The sequence below is a fragment of the Porites lutea genome, chromosome 4 (assembly GCF_958299795.1).
Source record: "Porites lutea chromosome 4, jaPorLute2.1, whole genome shotgun sequence".
NCBI classification, from domain to species: domain Eukaryota; kingdom Metazoa; phylum Cnidaria; class Anthozoa; order Scleractinia; family Poritidae; genus Porites; species Porites lutea.
The window spans coordinates 22,867,413-22,889,740 of NC_133204.1; the positions used below are offsets into that span (position 1 = coordinate 22,867,413).

The following is a 22,328-nucleotide window of genomic DNA, read 5'->3' on the forward strand; positions in this document are numbered from 1 at the left end:
AATTTCTTTAACTTCAAGTCAACATCATATTTTTTTCTGATGTGACTATCATAATAGAAACATAAACAGTGAACTTTTCATCAACAATAGATACCCAGACTGCTAAATAGCATTTGAGGCACATGGAATTTTGAGCAAAGTTGCCACATGGGAAAGAATTAGCGTTGGTCTTCTTAACTATTGTTTTTATTGATGATGATTAGCAATATGAAGCAGCATTTACAACAATATTGCTGAGGCTTATGCCAAATGTAAATTTAAAATGCCTTAATTAGCAAATTATATGCCTTCATTTAGGGATTAAAATCCCACTTCAATGTTGCAGTTTAAAGCAAGATGCAAGAATTTGGCTCTTTTTCTGTCACTTCTCGAGGTTCTTTTCCTTCACTGCATTCATGGACCACCTTGACAATCTTCAGTAAAACAACATCAACAACAATAAATAAATGAATCTACTTTGTAATTTATTATTGCTACCAGTAATGGGGTGTTTTTAATTCAATCACTCCTGCTCAAAACTTTTTCAAAAATATTCAGTGAAAAAAATGTACTTATTCCGCACAAAGGGAGTAAATTAACCCACCCACCCCCCCCAACACCCCCCCCCCCCCCCCGCATAAAAGGTATACCATTATTCCGAAGATAGTCTATTTTATTCCCCTCCAGCCCCCGATACTAGTAACAACTTGTTTCTCAGCTAAGGTAGGTTGTTGTTTGAAATCTTAAAATCTATCAGGAACAGCTTCCTTTCAACAAAGAAATGAAAGACAAACCAATGCGGACAGAAATGGCAGGAGTTCATTCACTTGTCTCTTAAATCCTTTTTCTTCCGTGCAAGGCAAAGGAAATCGGGCATGGCCTCCATATACAGGCTCTCTACATTAAAATAGTAAACCGTTATTTACCTCTTTGAATACAGGAAATGCTCCTTGGGACAGTTTAGAGTACACCAGCTTTCCATTTATAGTGACTTCAAATGAGGCTGTGACAAAGCAAAGAGGCAATAAATTTTAAACACATTAATTCCCTTCCATCTGTAAAGGAAAAGGTTAGTAAAAGCCAAAAATGTCAAAAATTTCTCAGATTAGTAAAGGTCTGTCATGGTTTAGCGAAAAGATTGGACACTCAAATAACGTTGAAGACCGTGGGCTGACCAGTCTAAAGAAGTTCTATCAGCTTTTTACATTGACTTACAACAAACAGAACACTTCATTGAAAAATATGCCATTTTTTAACCCAATTTTATCGTGTTTCTCTTAGCTATTCCCAAAGGTGATGGTAAACTGCGGTTGTTTACCATTTACAAAACATTTCCGTAAAATCGGGTTGGAAACGAAAGTAAATGGAACATGACAACGGAACATCTGTAAAGGTAGTTCTGTTTTTCCGGACGGATTATTCCATCTTTGATACCAGTTACAGACCATTGCGGTCGTATTTAGTAAATAAATACAGAAATATATACAGGTCTACTCCTAAGCTGCAACTTACTAAAGCGACCAACATGGCCAACAACATTGGTTTCAGGGACTTCAGCCTTGATTTGTTCAGCCAGTTCCCTGTAGCGTGGGGCATATCGTCATATAGAACTGAAAACATGAAGAATAATCAATCTGTTTTTTAGAAGGGTGACTATTCTGCAGCAGCTCTTGCTTTTGAGAAAAGTTGCATCTTGGTGAACAACTAAATAAAAGGATATTTGCCGCACGCAAAGTCGTTCAGATCAAGAATAAAAATATTGTGCTTGAAATGAAATTCTGAAGTTACATGCAGCTTGCGCTAATAATCAAGAGATGTACACTATGATCACACTTGCTATAGAAACATCTAACACTAGTTTTGCAAGTCTTGCTGACTCAACCAAATTTTTATCTTCTCTGAAACAATCCTTTTAAATTTCAAATACCCCAGGGATTTCCTGGCCGGGGGAAGACAAATACACGGCCCCTGCGTTGTGATAAATTTCCAAAGTCTCCATCCAAGATTGAAACTTGAGCAAATTCCCGACCACTGCCCCCCTTTCGGGGGGGAGGTGGGGAAGGAGTTGGCTACTGAGGAAAATTCTCTGACACATGAAATGAACCAAGAGACAACGTAATCTATAAGTCTTAATGGATCAGAGATACACCTTTAAGGAAATTGTTAGATAGTGAGAAGAGGTTTTTTTGACATGTTTTATAGACATGTGTTTTGGAAATTTTCCAATAAACTACACTGAAAACAGGAGTTAAAACACGCGATCGGATCTTCCATGCAATCTCTCACGTCTTCCACCTAACTCATCAACTCACACTGAAACACGATTGGCAATAAAGAAGGCACGAAGAAAAAGAATCGAAAAAGAAAGAAATGAAATTTGACAAGGACTGCAGGGCTACTTATGAAATAACATTCATCACAACAGCACCTATCATGACTTTTACGTTTGTCTCTTCACTTCTTTTAATGTTTAATTTATAACTGAAGCGACGTGATCATGACTCGAGAAAAAGTGTGTCATGTATTCGATTTATGATAGAGAAAACAGATAGAGTGCGTACTATTATGCAATAATTCTGTTGTCTTCTTTTGTTTGTTTGTACTATTTTGCACTAGTTGTTATTAATTGTTTCACGGGTCAAGTAAAATCGCTCTATGAATAACAAATACTCACCTTATTTTCCCGCAAAAAGTTTAAGTAGTTAAATTGTGAACAGGATAGGACAAGCTATTAATCCTATTTAACACTCTCTTAATGAAAAAAGTTTTTAGACTGTTTAGAATTTTGCGAACGAACGACTAAATAGTTGGCCACATTTGGAAATGTTTTGACAATTTATGCTGGACAACAAAAAAAGAGACTTTAAAACAAACAGCGATGACAATTAATTTCGACTTACGTTACTTACCAATATTCTACCGAAACGTCCACTTTTGATGCCATTGAAAAGAGGGCCGAATCCTTCGACTTTCTTTCTGTTTACGCGAAAGGTAACGAAATGATAAACTCGCACAACTAATCTTGGTAAATGTTTATCGAATTAGGGTTAACAGCCAAAGGTCAAAGTGATTACGTGCCATGGCCCAGGGGTAGCCTAAGAGTGATATATTTTGGATTGGGAATCTTGCACTCATGGATTCCGGATTCCTAAGGCCTCGAGTTTCTAAATTTTGGGCCATACTCATTCAATCATTCATTCATTTATTTATTTTGCCATTAACCAGAAATACAACAACAGTATACAGAAATACATTACAGATAATATAAAACATTCCAACTAAATTATTTACAAGATCAAATGTGGTAAAGGCAAGGAAGCCTATATAGAAGCCGAGGGCTTATAAACTATAGGCTTGCAGGAACTATACGGTAAACCATACAAGAACGAAAGAATAAAGGGGTTGTTTAAAGAAATTGTGGCGCGATCATGCTATGTCGGTGGAGGTAAAAAGGTAAAAATTTGGTTTGAAACGTTTACTGAACTAATCTCACAAAGAGCGAATCAAGGGATTGCGGGTTGTGCATTACAAAGCGAATGTTGGTGGGAACCTGACAGCATAAGCGGAGCTCCAGCATTTGTTTTATAAACAAGACACACCCCTACACTGCCTTGAATCGCTCTGATAGCATGAGCCTGCGAGCAAGCATTGATGAAACTACGCTAAAAACATAAGCCTCCCACGCAGGCGTTTTTAGGGGAGCTCGTTTTTTTTTCATTATTTTATTTTCATTTTTTTTACAGTGGCCATTTTTAACTCGTGGGTACGCGCGAGCGTACCACGAGTTATTGCAGGGACTGAGATATGCAAATGAGTCACTCACTCACTCGTAGTAGACGCACTTCGTAATCATGGTAATTAATCGGGTCCGAACTCGAGAGAGCGAAGATCTATCGTTTCCAAAGAAGCACGCGGTCGCCGAAGTTCGGTAGCATCAAATTCCTCGCTGCGAGCGTGCATCGTGCGCTACAGCACGGTTAGGATAGCAGGGTCGTAACATGGTATATGGGCTCTGGGCTCAAAGCCCAAAATATGACTGGGATCAGGGCTCAGAGGAAAGGGCTCATATGGTTTAAAAAACCGTTCAAAATTATTCTGGGGTATTTCCGACCTCGGAAATACAATTCACGGGGCCGGAAATGAGTAAGCGGGGTCGGTTTCTTTACTTACCAATAACGGACCCGTAAACAGACTTAATGCCGGGATCGAAATTCAATTCACGGGGTCGGAAGTGATTTAGCCATCGGGTGTCGGGTTTCTGCGTCCCCGAAAATAGACCTTAATCTCGGGTTCGAAATCTAAATTACGATCTCCGGATTCATTTCTTACCAGCGGCCCAGGAGTTTCATTTCTGATGTCTGAATTCCTACCGGCAACTGGACCCTTATTTCTGCTATCCCAAACCCACGCCCACATCGCTGTCCGTTTTTTTTCTGATTTCCGGCCCCTCGAAATGTCCATGGTTGCGTCGGCCGAAATATCTTTTCAGTCCTGATTCCATAATTAAACAAAGACTTAGATTCAGCACTCACTATATAGCGCATTCATAGTTTTAATAATAAAGAAATGTATATCAATAAAATAATAATAATAATGAAAATATAAATATGTACAATTTGCAATTGTCTTTTAAATTTCTTGTAAATTGTCTTTAAATCTTAATTGTCTTTAAATCTTGAATTGTGCCTCTTGACTTGTTACAAAAAAATGTTGCTTAACTTATGTGCTTCAAATCAAAATACCTGTTTTGTTGTGAGGTGCAGGGTTGGAGGAGGTGTTAATAGCTCTGGAAAATTGGAAAAATACTCGAATAATAACGTCGATACTGTTTTTGAGATTCTGGAAAGAAAAAATTGGTAGACAAACACCACATAGTCCTCTATCGCAAAGAAAACTTAGTCTACTATAACTTTTTTTTTTTTTTTAGCATAACGGTTTTCCCAATATTTCCTTCATTCTTACGTTAACCTCAACGTCACCCCCCTCCATAACCACCTCCCACAAAAACGACAACGATCACGCTGCCCCTTTATAGTTTTATTCCTTTGTTGTTGTTTTTTTCATAGCGGAAGGTGGGGTGGCTTTAATTAAGCAGTAACACTCGTGTACCCGTATGTATAAAGTTTATCCTAGCTAGGGCCCGACACCTATTGGTACGTTGACATCAATAAAATGCAGTCGTGTGAACTTATTGCATATGATTTAATGTGTATAGTCAATATCAACTTATTTGATTCATATTACTATTTGTAAAGAAATCCAGTGCTCTTGCCCTCTGTTCCCGTAATATCATGTGTTTCTTCTTCATCGAGCTGTAAGACACTAAATAGGAAGTTATACAGGCGGATACACAGCTAAAGGGAGGGAAAAAAAATCCGTATATATGTGTACGTGGGGCGTGAATGAAAAAGATTGTATAAAGCCTGAGCAAAGAAAATACGGTGAAGTCCCTAATGTGGTCTTTGGATGGAAATGGATTTTAATGTTGGCTAGCCTTTTTCAAGTTTAATTCCGGTGAAAAATTCAAGCGACACCGATTGAAATAGTGCCTCAAAATCAGTAAACTGACGAAATTTTTTGCTGGCCAGGATATATATTATTGCTCGCCAAAGTGGCGGAATTTTACAAAACGCCATTCTTTCAAATATCGCCCCCCCCCCCCCCCCCCGCTTCCCCACTGGTATCCATTCCACGACCTTTAATCTACTCTTAAGTTCATTCTACCTGGGTAGACCGAGTAATTATTTCCCTAGCTTTAAGGTAAAGAGAAATTCCATGGTTCCCGTCTTGCTCGAGAGGGTTGACCGTGGCCTGTAGCTCTCTTAGGCAATCTGGTGACATTTCAATTGCATTTTGCGGTAAGACAACCGCTCCGTTAGAATCTTCGTTTACCGCGTCTACCTCTTCTGGCTCGGAAATCCCGTAGTTTTCAGGAACTCTATTCTCTTCAAAGAAGTCTTTGACAGCAGTGTAGTTTGAACCAAACAACCGAAGCATTCCAAGAATGTAAAGTTGATTTGGAGTTTTTTGTCCCTCTGTCGATAATTTGTGATTATTCCAAGAAGCTCTGAATTGACTCAAACTGTTATTTATTCTTGGAATAAACACAAAATGTAAGGAAAATAAGTCTACTTCTCCTATCGGGTCGAGTAAAAGATGGCTTTCGAGAAAATGGAACAACCGTCTATAGTACTCCGAGACCATCTTCCTCATGTCTCTCCAAAGCCGCTCAATTCTTTGATTATGGACGGAGCTCCCTTGAAGTATACTCCCGCGTCCTTCTCCCCTCCTTTCTATCATCAACCGAGCAACCACAGCATTTTCTCCACCCTTGTCTGTTCTTACTCTGGAAGGCCAACAGTATTCTTCGGTAGCAGCTAGAAACGAATTCCCAACGGTCTCAGCTCTGTTGTTATCCGAGCATTTAAGGTAAACTACTAAACGCGAATACCCGTCTATGCCCCCGTGAATGACCAATCTCCACCTGCAAAACAGGAAAGGGGTCACTTCAAGAAATCCTCTCCACATGAAGATTCACTCTATTTTGAATTTGCATGATTATTATTATTATTCTCATCATTATTATTGTTATTATTATTATTATTATTATTATTATTATTATTATTATTATTATTATTATTATTATCATTATTATGAACGACATCTTTATTAGAGTCTTGTAAAAAACTATACACAAAGTAAAAGAAAAACTGCAGTAGAGTAATTATAATTCCTCGGAATAATATACATACATGACGTTCTCAGACTGAAAGGATTATCATTATTATTGCTATGGTGATTTTATCGATTGCAAATAAAGTTCTGGTGATTAATTTTTTAATTTTTTTTTGCCATACAAACTCATCTTTACCTTATAAGCTTATGGTTTCCGTCAAGATGCCAAAGACTATTAGGTCCTGAAAAAAAGTTTACACTTTTATAAATATAGTTTATAGTCTTGGAATTTCGACCACAATAAACCTTTTTAACTTTTTTTTCTCTTTTTCATCGTCTTGGCCTTATTTATTCACACGTGCAAGTACAGAAACGCGAAATTATTCAAGAGGATGGGGTGGAGTGAGGGAAATCGGAATGACCAGAAAATCTTCCGTGTTTCTGTTTTATATAAAAGTTATGTTATGTTAGATAAGCACATAGAATGGGCCAGTAATCAGGTAACTTTCGCTCGACTGCCATAAGCGACTTTATGTCCAAATAAAAATGAAAAACCTTACAGTCAAAACTTGATGGTTGGAACCTCTGGAAAGCGACTGTGTCCACTTTTTTGGGGTAACCGTTTTATAATTTGCCTCGCCGGTTTTCAACTTTAGTAAGCAACCGATTGGCTTTCGGTCATACGCTAAAAGGATATGGAGAACTTTTATCGTAACCTTAAAATTGTATACGATAACTTGTGTTAAAGAAAGTAGATTTATTCGGACTTCTAGTAGGAAAAGATCTCCCTCGACCTCCTCACCTAAGTGACCGCTGAATTTTTTGCGTTAAGGGGTAGTCGCTTACAGGATGTTCTACAGTGTAATCTAAAGTTAGTGCAAAAATTAATGGGTTTGTTGCCTAATGAAGTAGCCTACTTCTTCTTCGGGGCATCGTATCCACGTCACACAATTACCTGGAACATTATATTTTACTCTAGGTGTGAAATCTCGCCATCTCAAGCTTGCCCCGATCGGATCCAAGGTCATTAGTGCCTCAGATATCGCTACCCTAGAGGCATACAGGCCTTGTCCGGACAATTCCCCCTCTATCATAATGATTCCCGCGTCGACCGCCGTTTCTTTTATTCGTGCTATTATTTCCTTCAATTCTGTCATAGTAACCTCCCTCCTTCCTCTATGTCTACTTCGTCGGATCTGGAAATTCGCTCGGCGCCTCCAGATGGTTGAAACTGAAACGCCTGGAGAACGTAAACAGACGAGAAAGACAAATTGAAAAAGAAACGAAATATAGTGAGAACCTTATCATTCATGCATGATATATATATATATATCTAGCTGACTGGGTCTCTTAAAGTCTCAACTAAACCCAAACCAATACCACCCCACACCATTTCCTACGTACAAAGTCTACCCACGAAACGTTTTTTCTCGTGTTTGAAATATAACAAACAAAGATCTTTACATACCAAGTGCCTTCGCTATGTCCATCCACGATAAACCATACGAGCGCATAATTTCGAGTTGTTCTTTTGTGATAATGAATGATGGCCGGCCAACGGATCTGGTAGCAGTTACTGGGGCCCTGTAGCGCAGCTCGTCTGCCAACAACGGTATTAAGCCGTTGAAGGTTTCTATCATCTCGCCGATTTTACGTTCCAGTTGTTTCAGCTGGTTTATTATCAGCTCAAGGAGATCACCTCCACAAGGTCTGGTAAGGTCCAACGCCCATTCCAGTCTTCTCAAGTGCTGCACTGCAGCCTCCCAGGTCCTCGCTGTCTGCATTTGGGCTCTCTAATGACGTTTTTGCATGTAGATACAGCTCTTTCACTTCCCTTGCAAACAACTCTATTGATCCAGGATCAATAGAAGTGACTATGAGATAAGAAAAGCACAAACCGTGTACGTTTTATATATCTAACACCCAGTCATTATTTTATTTCTTGACTTTTCTTTTCTTTATTTTTTTAAGTACCTCTCGGTAGGAGAGGACCCTGGGAACAAGGATGGTTGCAAGAAAACCTTCAGCCGTTTTAAACCAAAACTGGGCATTTAATTTATCAGTTTTGAAAACGCGTTAGGCGCTAGGCGCACATCAACCCTATTTCTAAGGACCCTTTAAATACCACCTACGTATGAATCGGCTTCATTCTACTCGTGTGTTTTATTCCTTTTGTTCAAATTTGGACGGAAAACTTCATCCTTCTTTGATTATCCGTCTCCTCGGGTCAAATTCCGGGGAGGGTGTCCTCAAGTAACTCAACAAATGTTTATACGGGGAGGCTCCGCTCCGTGGTCCAAACCCTTAACCTCTTATATATCGTTTCAGGGGCACCCAATGGATCTGTTCTTCAAAATATCTGTTCTTCAGGCACATTTTTGCTGGCTGGGAGATGTGGAAGAAATAATAGTCCTTGGAAGGAAAGTGTTGTTGGGAAAAAGATAATTCAGGGTGTGAGAGGGGATTTGAAGTCTAGAATAGCTGCTACGGGTTACTTTTATGGGTTACTTACCACTCAAGATCTGAATTGTGCCCTATGACACTTCCCAGTAAGTCGGGTTGGAGGTTGTAAGTTTGCTGGCTGGGAACTCTTCCATCAGTCTTGCTGGGAGTGAGGAACAGATAATTTTTTTCCAGCAATCCCCCAAAATGCTTAAAATAGTCTCAGAAAACTTTATTCACGCTTTGTTATTGTTTTTAGGTCTTTTTCTCAAAATTTCCCGTTGGGTGCCCCCGTCGTTTTTCACGGAAAAAGGTACCCCTTTCGTCAGGAACCGATTACTTATACCTTCTACTGACAGATGTTACCCTTTTCACATACCTTTATCTTTAAATCACTAAATTAAACAGCTACTAAATTAAACAGCTGTAAATGCACTGTCTTTTAAATCACAAAAATAGAACCTTTTCTCGACTTTATTAAGCCATAAATTTCTCTTTTAGCTCTATTGAGCCCTTTCACAGACCCAAATGACAGATTTCGCTACCCTCTCTAATACTTCAACAAGTGGAATCCCTATCCTTTCATAAACCTGAAGCCTGAAAGGATACCCCTTTCGGGCGGAACCACTCCGTATAGGCCATCTTAAGGAGTAACTCTCCCCCCCCCCCCCGGCTTAAATGCAGTATAGGTTGTTCTAGGTGTTCAGATAGCGAGTGGCAAGCCAAACCGTACGCGTCGAGCCCAATTTCTTGGTCCGTTCCCCAAAAGTTGCCTGCGTCGCAGACGCTCTAAACCTTCTGGGTATAGGACTATATGAATGGTGCGTGGGCCGGCTGGCACGCAGGCCACCCACCATCTGAACGCCGGGAACAGGTTAAATGCAGTATGGATCGCGTTTCAAAAAGAAAAGGGGGAGAGCTGCAGCATACGGCGCACATGACATCTATGATTAATCAACAACGATTGAAAGAAGTTTGTGTGGAATCAGACTGGTGTGGAATGTAGCTGGTCCTTTTTAACAATCATGACTATAAATATTTAACTTATCTTTTCTGATATCTGAGCAGCACATTCAACTACAGCACAGCCTGACGCTGTACCGAGTACGTCTTGTCGTTTTTCTGTTTTAGAAGTACTTCTTACCTGCTCTTGGTTGAATCCCAACGGTAAGAATAAAGAAAAACCAAGTAAATAATGAAAATGAAATACACAGGGTAAACATGACGGTGACTCGTGGTATTCAGTCCGGATTCACTTAGGAAGTTAGTTGTTAATGTTTAACGCGATCAGGCAGCATGCAGTGAGCTGGCCTCTTGCCATTGGTGAAGAACCATCCGACGGGGAGCAGAAGCCCCAGCGGGGGGGGCTGCGGATTTTAAGTGACAGGGATGATCGAAGGATTTTCTTGATTTAAGTGGGAATTTTTGGGGGCATTCAAAACTAATGTTTTGCCAGTTCTATTTTTCGTGTAATATAATTTAATACTTTCTGAAAATTTTTATGGGTCGGAAATTCGGCATGGGATTTTTTTGGTGATTAATGTTGGTCCAGGGAGTTTTGGGGGTTTTGTTGGAAGCGCTTGGGATTTTTTTGGGTTTTGATTTTTGCCCCCATTCGATCATCCCTGTCACTTCATTGAAATCCACTGTACCCCCACTTTGACAGAAGCCGGAGTGACTGCGTGTAATGATTTTGGTTTTCTCTATGCTCGTCATTGCGCCATGTGTGGCTTTTTCGTGATTTCTTTCTATACTTACAGGTATAGTACTGACTTTTCGGGTTGCATATTTTGTGCGGGTTTATGTGTGTGTGTGTGTACGATTATATTTATCTATTTTGTTTATTTATTTTTTAATATTACTTCTTGTGTGTATGCCCCGCCAAATATCTTGGAGTATTTTCCCTTCTTTGTGCCACCTATTGATTAACACCTGGTCTTTGTCGTAGTGGTCTATGGTCAGATGTTCAGTTTCATCAGTTGAGCACCTTACGATTTCAATATAGTGCCCTTCACAAACAGTCCCATAGCATTTATGTATGTAACAATTTCAAACGAAAGTATGGAAGGAAAAGTTACGGAATTGTCCCATTTTGTTGATTAACTGTTTTTGTCTTGGGACGCCGCGTCTGATATCAGCTTACAGGATATGACGTTTCCAAAGTAAACTGATATGCTGTAGCATTTTATTTGCCACGAGGTATTTCTTTTCGATTTGTCATGAGCGAAGAATCCTTCTCTCAGTTGTCGCGGTCGTTAGGTACTTTTCTGGGTGAAATGAATGAACAGGATCGGGATGCGGCGTCTACAAATGGCCAGCCAAATGGCCAGCCTACTGGACTGGGCAATCTTGGCCCCGTATTCACTGCACAAACGAACGTTCGGTCTGGATCGAAGTCCAGTGGAGCCAAACCCACGAGAACCTTCCTCTGGCTAGGCTCAAATGCTTCAAATTCCCAAGGCCAAGTAGAAGGGAAACGAATTAAGTTCGATAAATCATTCAATGAAATGGAAATGCTCTCCCTCTTGAAAAGGGAATTTAAGGAGATAGGCAACGCGAGGTAAGTTACTTCTGACTGTCATTGCGCGAAAAATTCGAAATGCATTAATAAATTATGCGCCTGTTCGTGATGGGCTGGGGATGTTATTATTCCGGTTTCGTTTATTTCATATGATTGTCTTGAACTTGAAATACAGATATGTATTATGTAATATTATAGGAGACTAAAGTTTAGGGGTGGGACTTGTCGGTGTTGGGGGGCAAAGGTCGTTCTCCTAGGCGTTTAGGTTTGGAGAATTTGTATTTCGGGACTATCTCTCAAAACAGAGGACACTTGATAGAAGGTGACTGCTTTATTGGTAGCCACAATGCCAATCTAGGTTACTGAATTTCCTTTACTGTATCAATGCAGGAACAGCCATAAAGAGAGTTGCATCCCGTAAGTTTACTCCCACCAGCACAACTAGCCAGCTGGAATAACAAGTCTCATTGAGCATAAAAATTAATCTGATTATATACTAATGACAATTTGGATGGCCCTAATGCTTATTGTTCTTCGGTCTCTACATGGTGTACTGTATGATGATTCCACACTCAAGTCGTTTCTTGTCATCTAGTAGTTAACCAATGAACCTTGTAAAATAACACTAAATTATTAATGTAAATGTTTTCATCTTTTCAGCACCATAAGGTTTTTAAAGGCAAAACCACACGGCAACCATGCCCTTTCACCTGTTGGAACGAATCTCAGTGGGAAGGCTGTTGCAGAAGAATTTAAAACCTCTTCAACTCGAGTGTTTTTATCCCATGACCTTTTTGCAGACAATATGCCGTCAACAACAGCAACGTCAGTAGCGTTGGCATCGACATCAACTGCAACAGTAACATCAATAGCAACAGCTACAGCAACGACAACATCTGTGACAAGTAATGATTTTGTAGTTAAGTAACATTATTAATAGTTCCAAGAGTTCTAGTTAAAGGACATGAATGAATGAATGAATGAGTGAGTGAGTGAGTGAGTGAGTGAGTGAGTGAGTGAGTGAGTGAGTGAGTGAGTGAGTGAGTGAGTGAGTGAGTGAGTGAGTGAGTGAGTGAGTGAGTGAGTGAGTGAGTGAGTGAGTGAGTGAGTGAGTGAGTGAGTGAGTGAGTGAGTGAGTGAGTGAGTGAGTGAGTGAGTGAGTGAGTGAGTGAGTGAGTGAGTGAGTGAGTGAGTGAGTGAGTGAGTGAGTGAGTGAGTGAGTGAGTGAGTGAGTGAGTGAGTGAGTGAGTGAGTGAGTGAGTGAGTGAGTGAGTGAGTGAGTGAGTGAGTGAGTGAGTGAGTGAGTGAGTGAGTGAGTGAGTGAGTGAGTGAGTGAGTGAGTGAGTGAGTGAGTGAGTGAGTGAGTGAGTGAGTGAGTGAGTGAGTGAGTGAGTGAGTGAGTGAGTGAGTGAGTGAGTGAGTGAGTGAGTGAGTGAGTGAGTGAGTGAGTGAGTGAGTGAGTGAGTGAGTGAGTGAGTGAGTGAGTGAGTGAGTGAGTGAGTGAGTGAGTGAGTGAGTGAGTGAGTGAGTGAGTGAGTGAGTGAGTGAGTGAGTGAGTGAGTGAGTGAGTGAGTGAGTGAGTGAGTGAGTGAGTGAGTGAGTGAGTGAGTGAGTGAGTGAGTGAGTGAGTGAGTGAGTGAGTGAGTGAGTGAGTGAGTGAGTGAGTGAGTGAGTGAGTGAGTGAGTGAGTGAGTGAGTGAGTGAGTGAGTGAGTGAGTGAGTGAGTGAGTGAGTGAGTGAGTGAGTGAGTGAGTGAGTGAGTGAGTGAGTGAGTGAGTGAGTGAGTGAGTGAGTGAGTGAGTGAGTGAGTGAGTGAGTGAGTGAGTGAGTGATTGCAGTCAATCTTAACATTCCCCTATTACATTCAAAAGCGTTCAACATTTAAGTTGCAACAAGAAATTTTTTTACAAAATTATTTTGTTCTTGTTTAGTGGTGAAGGAATGTTTTTGTTGTAGGTGGAAGTGCAATCACTGCAGAGAAAGAAAACAAGTGCATTAAAGGTTTGTCTGTTTACTACTGACTAAATACTGTCCAATAGAGAGCTATTTCTGCATGAGAGCAGGGAGTATAATTTAGTGCGATGTGTGGAAAAGTGAAACTGTTACTGCAGTAAGCTGTGATTGCAAGTGCTTCTACTTGCGAGCATGATAAGTTGTTAACATGATGTTGTCACTGACCTATAATAGCCATTTACCTGATGATAAAAAAAAATTGCCTTTTCTGTTACTGCAAGTACCTCCTGCAGACCTTTTGGCTTATAAGTTAATTTATCCTCATGCTCCACAATCCCTACAGAGAAAAAAAGAGAGAGTCTGTGTACCAACTAGATAAATGCCATTCTCCCCTTTTTTGCAGGCGAGTTTGGTCCAAGTTATAAGGGAGGAGCTTTTCCAGGTAACACATTTTAACCTTCTTGACCCATTCTAATTAACCCCTACTTTCAAAGACTTGGTTTCTTAATTGTTTCAACATTTCACATATATTGCATATTTTTGCAGTTTTGTTTTAAGGTTGTTGTTGTTGTTGTTGTTGTTTTTTTTTTTACATTCACAGTAGGGACAATAGTTCAAGACCTAAATGATAGGGGGCTGTATGAACCAGGTATTCATTTAAAGTACTGTTCCAAATCCTACCTTTTCATAGTCACCTTTTGGCTACCTAAATGAAAAATAAAAATAAACGGCTCAAATTGTGCAATTAAAACTACACAAGATGTACAGAACCCACCAAAAATTTGGAGAATCTCAAGGCTTATAATATCCAGACACCAGAGTGACAGAGGCCAGCTTTAAGAAAAAAAGGAAGCACACCGTTGTGATTTTCAGGCTATTAATTCTTCTAATCATTAGCTACTGAGAATGCCATAGCTTGGCCATGATAGCAGAAAAATTGGTAGCCGCCAACTGTCTTTGAATGACTTACTTAGCAGAGAACTTATCTTATAATGGCTGATATTCTAGTTCAATGTGGCTGCTGGTGGAGCCGAATTCTGCTATTTGCATATAATGATGTTGAGGAAGTTATAATTAACCATTACCTTGTATTTACGATTCTTTGTTGTATTTTTACAGGACTGCTCCATTCGGACCAATTATTACAGCCCCTGGGTGTTGTGTTAGGTCAAGCCAACGTAAATGGGTTGCCTTTTATTGGAGTTTCTTTCAAAAGTGTAAGTCATTAACAACAATCTACAAAATTATCGATAGATCAGCGCTATGCGACAACAACCATAGATAACAGAGCTGCTTGTAAAATGAACATGATAGTATAAGGGGATAATTGCCCAGAAAGGGACATTTGGCTGCAGACACGTAGATGTCCTACCATCACATAGTTCCTGCTGTTTTGAAAAGTTATCAAATTTTATTATTATTATTATTTTTTTTTTTGGAGGGGGGTTGGGGTGAGGGGGGGGGGGGTCGTTAAAAAGTCTTGAATTTACGTTGGGTTCTGTGAAAAGGTTTTGAAATTTTGTTTGGCATCCTTGAACCTTGAAATGTTTTCAAATTGTATTTTTTCTTGAAAACACTTGAATCACAGTGCACGTCCTGGAAAAGTCCTTGAAAGTAATTTTTTGTAGACTTTGGTATTCCTTTCCCCTGTTTAGGAATTTTGCACACTGTAAGAGCATTTTATGAAGAGAAATTGAGAAAGAAAGTAATCCACTTCAAAAGTCCGTCTATAGCAGATTTTCCAGCGGTTGCTAGTTCCATGTCTTGCTGGCTTCTTCAGGAAATAATGCTGGGAAGGTGTTCTTTTTATGCTTGTTTATACTGATAAAGACAAAAACTGTAGAGAAGATGAGAATGATGAATCCTTCATCAGTTATGACCTAATTTCCATTCATTATTGTTTTAATTAAATGATGATTCTGTCTTTAGCTTTGCCAACACATTTATAAGGGGCCAAGAATTGCAGTGGTGGTTGTCTTAAACAATCGTGACACACACCTCTCTCATGAAGAATGCCAGATGCTGAGGTAAAATCCATTAACAAGCACAACTCTTACAAACCATCTTTCATGCCACCTTGGACACAGAGCTGTAAGATCAAATGAAAGTATTCATTACTAAGGCCACAATATCCATACATGACTATCTAATAACATGCAAATTATTTAAATATACAGTTACATGTTTAAGAATTTAGAATTTTCTATGGACACAATGCTTTTCATTCTATTTCTTAAGTAAGGAATGCAGGAACAACCACTGGTATACTCCCCTCAAAATTTGTTTTTCAAAAGAGTTAAAACATGCAGCAGCTATTCTTATTGAGATGTTCTCTGCAGCTTTATGAATTACATCATACTAGCTACGAGAGGCTTTAATGATCTGTTCTTTGCTAATAATAATTATTATGATGTATCATCTTAACAGCAGGGAGGGCTTGTGTGGGGGAAGAAAGGTAATTAGCAAAATTGTATTTTGACTAGTATTCAAGCAAAAGTGAAGTTTATCAGTAGGTAGCTAGAGAATAGATGTTGTGGATGTGGTATTATGTATCTGTTTGCAATAATTGTTATCTATTCATAGTGACCTAAAAGAGGTGTGTATCACCGAAAAACTTCTCTACGACCCAGATCCTTTGATTTGGATTTCGGATCAAGGCAAGAGAGAAGGAAGGAAAGGTAATAATAAAAATATTCTTAACACCTTTTCACCGTGTTTTAATCTGGTCATCAATGGACTAAACCCTACCAAACATTCATTAGAAAGGTTCACTTCTTTGTACATCCATTTTTGGATAAAGTTTTTTGCACTCCAGGCTTGAAATAGCTATCTTAATAATAATTATTATAATTTCCACCTATAAAAACACCTTAAAATTTTAAAAAAATTGATTGCTGCAAAAGGCACGATAGTTTATAGTGGCATAGTAACAGTGATCTTTTCACACTTGAAGATAACATATTATTTCATGTGTGAAGAGTCACCATATTTTTTGCTCGGGAGCTCCACTGATATTCCTTGGTGTTGATATAATAATTTGCACTCTTCTTGTCTTATAGCATTACAAATAGTTGGCGGACAGGGAGTCCAATGTCCCCAAATCCTTATTCTTGCACCTTCACTCCGTGGGTCAACTGTGCCTATGTTGGTGGAGCGATTTTCCCGTAGGGAAAAACTCTTTAAAACTTATAATGGTAAAAAATAATTAGTTATAATAAATCAAAGTATATTTTGCAATTTATCTTTAAAACTGTGGTCAATATCCCAATTAAAGTTTTAACAAATTTTTCAGAATGGTTTACGTGGACGGAGCTTAAAGAGGCCTTAACAAAAGCCAAAGAAACGCTAGATTTGGTGCATCTGGCCAGAGACAGGTTTGTGAAATTATGTTTTTGGGAGTGTTTTAGAGTGTTTTATGTTTTTTTTTTTTTGCATTTCGAGTTTTTGTTGGTTGTTTAATGTTACCCATTCATTGTTTTCACTATTTATAAAGGGAAAAACAGTCCACAAAGGAGACAGACCTCACAGAAAAGACAGTCAGTCACAAGGTACCAGACTTCATCTAAGCTTCCCCTGTCCAGATTTCTCATACGGTGATGGGAATCATGCCAAAAGGGCAAAAAAGGCTTTTGATCAGTTAGGGTTATACTTATTTGATTTGTATTTTTCATTGTACTGTTGAACGTAACCGTGCCACAAAGATGATCTCTGTGCTTCTAATCATGTTTCCTTTCCCATTAAATGTCTGCTGGTCTCAAGCAGGTATAAAATAGATTAATGTTTACCATACTTACTTTGGGTAGTATGTTGCTGTTGACAGGACGGCCTTCTACTTTTAAATACTGCTTTTTCTTATATGTTTTCTTCATCATGAGCTACAACTCAATTACCTATAATGTGTATCATAATATTTTTCCGCATATGTTATTTCAGTATTCCCAGTCTGCATTATATGTATATATGTATATATGTTACAGGTCAAATTTAATTTCAGGTTAATTTTAGTTAACTTAGGTTGATTATCAATTTCCCTTGTCTCCTACCCCTAACCATTTTTGAATTAGGGCTAGGAAACATTGAAATGAAAGTGAGAATCAACCTCAGTTAAATCGAAATTAACCTAAAATCAAATTTGACCTGTAACACACATTTCATTGCTAGGATTGGAGACATTTTGCTATTCAATAGTGCAAGACAGTTATATTTTTTTCTTTGGCTTTATGCTGATTATAACCACTCTTGCTTGTGTTTATTTAGCCTGTTAGTTGCATCTCAACTGCTACTACTACAGTGATAGACCTCTCTCATGATAGAGGTGACCAGGTACACAAACTAATTTTGATTAGTGTGAATCAGTGAGTTCATTAGCAGTGATGTGTCAGGGTTTCTAACTTTGGGATAGCCCTGGCCACAGAAATGGTGTACTGTTGACCAAGTGTACATGATGCTAGAATATCTTTTGTGTGAAAGGTTTGAACCCAGGAGTCATTTCAAAAGTAGGTTGAGTTTGATCGTCCAAGTGAACGTTACTGAATAGGGCTGTTGTTGTTGACAGTGTCTGACAGTTTGACAACCTGTGTGGTATTCATCTTCAGAGTGAAAGTGAGTTGTATCACGTCAGTTGATGGTATTATACTCTGGTTATTGACCTGATCGGTCAATTACGTCGTGATGTTATTGGTCCTCCGTCAGTAATGTAATTGGTGTAATCAGGGTGCAAAGAAAGTCAGTTTTACAGCCTGCCATTTCGGCAAGCTGTAGCTAGCATGTACTAGCCCACAAGTCAGTTTAACTAGCCCCAAAACCCTTTTTGATTAGCAGGATTTTACAATCCTTCTGTAACCTGAATTTCCCCCTTTTTGCAAACAACAGCACTTACCCGTCGGGCAAGTTAAGAACAAAAATCACTAGCCCGATAGCAAAATCCACCAGCCCTGGGCTATCGGACACGACTTTCTTTGCATGCAGTGTAATCCAATGTAATTGGTGCATCTCGATCCGTCTACTGTCACAGACAACAGTTGCTTATTGTTAGTCAAATTGTCAGTTGTTCAGTTGTTCTCTCATAGTTTGTTTTGTTTGATTTCATCAATAAGTCCTTTGCAAGGTGCCAGTACCTATTGACCACGATTCAGTTGCGTTTGTTTCAAGTTAGTAATGTTAACCCAAGTACACATTGATGCACAAGCCATTTATTTTATTAAAATGGTCAAGATGTCTTCATTATTGGCTTGGTACCATTACCATTACTTTGTGAAAGTCATGGCTCTTAACATAATTAATATACACCTTTGGTAATTGTTTGAGTACTGATTACCAATTAAATTTTCCTTCTGTAATGTTTTAATGCAGTCTGACAAATGCACCACAGGTACAGTGGTTGACAGTGATGAAGGGGATATGGTGAGTGAGAAGAGTTTGATTAATTCAGTGTATAATATTAAATGCTTGGCTATTATATATGTTCACTACCCTTACTTCAGTGTGTGGCTGTTAAAATGTATACCATGTTAATTGTTTGAGTACTGATTACCATTTCTTTTGTGTTTTAATGCAGTCTGTCAATTGCATCTCAAAATCAGTGGTAATTGATTTATCCACACCTGAGAATGACAAAAGTGATATGGTGAGTGAGTGGAGTATGACTAATGTTCTTAAGCCCCCTACCTCCCCCTCCCCACTGAACCCCTCATTTTCAAGGGAAAAAGTCCCCCCTCCCCCTTAATGCTCTACAATCAAATTAACGTATGGGGATTGATCTGTTTCAGTCCAAACTTGACCTTCTGATTCCCAGAGGGGTGTACTCCTTTCAATTCTTGGTGGGGGTGTGCCACCCGTTTCTCCAAATCCTGACCCTATTTTGGACCAAAAAATGAAATTTTCCATACCCATTTTCAGACCTGGTCTCTAAGATCCATACCCATTTTCAGATCTGGCACAAATTTTGTTAGCATTTCTCATTGTAAATTGTTTCTTTCGTTTTGCATAAAAAAGACAATATGTTATGTTTATTCTCTATCTGTTTCATTATGGTGTACCAGACTTTTCAACAAGAGTGCAGCTGCAAATTTTACCAAAGTTGGAGGAATATATAAATTTTCAGACAATCCTTAAAGAAAGAATTAAACAATTTTTTTATTACCAATCAACTTAATTTATCTATTAGTATAATCCAGATTTGGAGATGTGGATAAGAGAGCAAAGGGCCCTCAGGGTACAGCCTGAAGACCCGGCAGGGGTGGAAGTACGGGTTCTTACTCCTCTGGGGATGTGGAAACGAAAAATTCCAAAAACAGCGTTTTACCAAGTAAGTCAGTATTACTGTTTTCCATTTCTGTTAAAAATTAATAATTATGTTGTTCAGGGTTTTTTACTCTAGTCATAGTGAGATGTATGAAAAAGAACTTCAATATAACGAAACCTCAATATAGCGAACACATATTGCCAGTTCTTTGGCCCTTCGTTAAATCGAGGTTCCACTGTACATGAAAACAAATGACACTCTCAAAACAAGTGTCTTTTCAGCCACATGTTCATTATTATTGACATTTGGTGCGATCGATTTTCCTTTTCAGGAAGTGTACGACTGGTTGGGAGCGGATTTCAAAATTCCCCTTTTTTTTATTCTTGTGCACCAAGCCACAAACAACATGGTACATGTGAAACAAAAAATAGAGACACAGAGACATGTCTTGAAAGTTATTAAAAAGGTAGATATCCAAAAATGAATTATTTGGACTGTAGTAATAAGTAAATATTTTATTCACTGAATTGTGATAAAAATAATACTCAGCCTTTATTACTGGTTATTGTTGTTATTAGTATAAATATTATTGACCCTATAACTATAAGAAGTACAAACATACCACATATGCGTGTCAACTGTATGTTTATGCTCTCACTGTCCCTTTATCTCAATCCACACCTTCTCTGAAATGAAAGTTCCATTATTTCAAATAAATACAGCATAGTTATACATAATTATTATTTACCTACGGTACCTGTATGTATTTTATCTTGCAATAACTCAAACATTTAGTACCTTCTATTGACATGTTGATAATTATGTGTTTTTTTTTTCTTTCCTTTTCATCCATTTATTCAGGATGCCAGTGAAATGCAGACACTGATGGAAAGGGAAGAAGTAAGTACAATAGTACTTACAAGTGGAGGCTTAACCTTACTATTATAGTCTAGTCCTAACCCAATGTTTCCCTAACCCCTAAAAATAAACCCTAATCTTGCTGCTAATTCTAACCCTAACCTCAAACCTATCGCTAACCCTCACCCATAACCTAGCTATAATACTGGAACCCTAAACCTTCTGTAACCACAAACCTAACCATAATCCCTACCCTAACTCCCGCTGTTCTGCTAATTCTAACCTTAATTTTGATCCTACCCTAGCATCTAACCTCCACATAACCCTAGCCTAACCTTAATGCTAATTCTACTCTTAACCCTAAACCAATCCTAGGCTAACCCTAACCTCACTGCTAAGTCTAATCTTAACCCTAAACCAATCCTAGGCTAACCCAGTAACCTCACTGCTAATTCTAATCTTAACCCTAAACCAATCCTAGGCTAACCCAGTAACCTCACTGCTAATTCTAATCTTAACCCTACACCAATCCTAGGCTAACCCAGTAACCTCACTGCTAATTCTAATCTTAACCCTAAACCAATCCTAGGCTAACCCAGTAACCTCACTGCTAATTCTAATCTTAACCCTACACCAATCCTAGGCTAACCCAGTAACCTCACTGCTAATTCTAATCTTAACCCTAAACCAATCCTAGGCTAACCGCAACCTTTTTTCTAATTCTCATCTCTTAACCCTAAACCAATCCTAGGCTAACCCTAACCATTTTGCTAATTCTAATCTCTTAACCCTAAACCAATCCTAGGCTAACCTTAACCATTTTGCTAATTCTATTCTTAACCCTTAACCAATCCTCGGCTATCCCTAACCTCTAATTATTCTAATCTTAACTTTAAACCAATCCTAGACTAACCCCAACATTATCTGTAACTCTAACCCTATGGCTTATTCTAATCTTAACCCTAAAACTACCCTTGGCAAAACCCCTTTATCCCACCATAATCCTAGCCCTATTACCAAACCTAACCCTAACCTTAAACCCACCTCTGTCCCTTACTAAACCATAAATCATAGCCCTATTATCCCCACTAAGTACTAACTGCTATTATTTTACCCTTAAAACACTTAAATGTTAGCCTTACCCTAACTATAGCCCCAACCTAGCTCTTACCCCTGTCAACGGTTTTCTTTTCTTTTTCAATTACTTGAACATTTGTTTTATTATTGTTCGCACAAGAAAAGACAATCAAAATCACATTCCTTACAGTTGACCTTTCAGTATCAAATAATTACTTAATTACACATTTGAACAATAATGCCAAAACTATCAGAATCGAGTATAAGAACTATGTTACATGCTCCAACATACCTTCTGGCCTTCAATTGCCATTTAGTTTACTTTTCTGTTGCTATGAATACATACAATGGTGTGTATAGCCTGTTCTTGGCAGAGGGTGAAAGGCATTTTATAGATGTACATGTACAGGAAACTTTGGATCACTAATTATGTTTGGTATTGACAACAAGTGTTTCACATGTCAAATGTTTTCTAGTTCTCTCCCTTTTTAAGCAATATTATTACAAACTATAGGTAAATTGATTTTTCATTCTAGAGGATTTCTAAGACAGGAAACCACATACAGCCACACACATAGC

General features: G+C 38.7%; 1 protein-coding gene and 2 long non-coding RNA genes across 3 annotated transcripts in view; 1 reads left to right on the top strand and 2 right to left on the bottom strand.

Annotated features, from left to right (window-relative positions):
* The window catches only part of LOC140932955 (uncharacterized), a 3,103-nt gene extending 86 nt beyond the window's left edge, over positions 1 to 3,017 (bottom strand). Inside the window, exons 1-4 of the long non-coding RNA XR_012165012.1 lie at positions 2,889 to 3,017; positions 1,492 to 1,589; positions 906 to 982; positions 1 to 413 (exon numbers count right to left, since the gene is read on the bottom strand). The exon at positions 1 to 413 is cut by the window's left edge and continues 86 nt beyond it. This is a non-coding gene — a long non-coding RNA (uncharacterized lncRNA). The remainder of the gene's footprint in view (positions 414 to 905; positions 983 to 1,491; positions 1,590 to 2,888) is intronic.
* Positions 3,018 to 6,020: 3,003 nt separating this feature from the next.
* LOC140933058 (uncharacterized) lies at positions 6,021 to 7,816 on the bottom strand. Its single transcript, XR_012165016.1, has 3 exons — positions 7,610 to 7,816; positions 6,851 to 6,896; positions 6,021 to 6,463 (listed from the first exon to the last, which is right to left on the bottom strand). It is a non-coding gene; the product is annotated as an uncharacterized lncRNA (long non-coding RNA).
* Positions 7,817 to 11,264: 3,448 nt separating this feature from the next.
* On the top strand, positions 11,265 to 21,166 carry LOC140934413 (uncharacterized). Its single transcript, XM_073384040.1, has 17 exons — positions 11,265 to 11,656; positions 12,278 to 12,529; positions 13,563 to 13,618; positions 13,974 to 14,012; positions 14,172 to 14,219; positions 14,690 to 14,787; positions 15,500 to 15,597; positions 16,154 to 16,248; positions 16,630 to 16,734; positions 16,845 to 16,944; positions 17,064 to 17,118; positions 17,828 to 17,893; positions 18,923 to 18,973; positions 19,128 to 19,196; positions 19,737 to 19,877; positions 20,146 to 20,280; positions 20,676 to 21,166. The coding sequence occupies exons 1-17, from the start codon at positions 11,316 to 11,318 to the stop codon at positions 20,760 to 20,762; spliced, it is 1,836 nt and encodes a 611-aa protein (XP_073240141.1). The 5' UTR covers positions 11,265 to 11,315; the 3' UTR covers positions 20,763 to 21,166.
* The last annotated feature ends 1,162 nt before the right edge of the window (positions 21,167 to 22,328 follow it).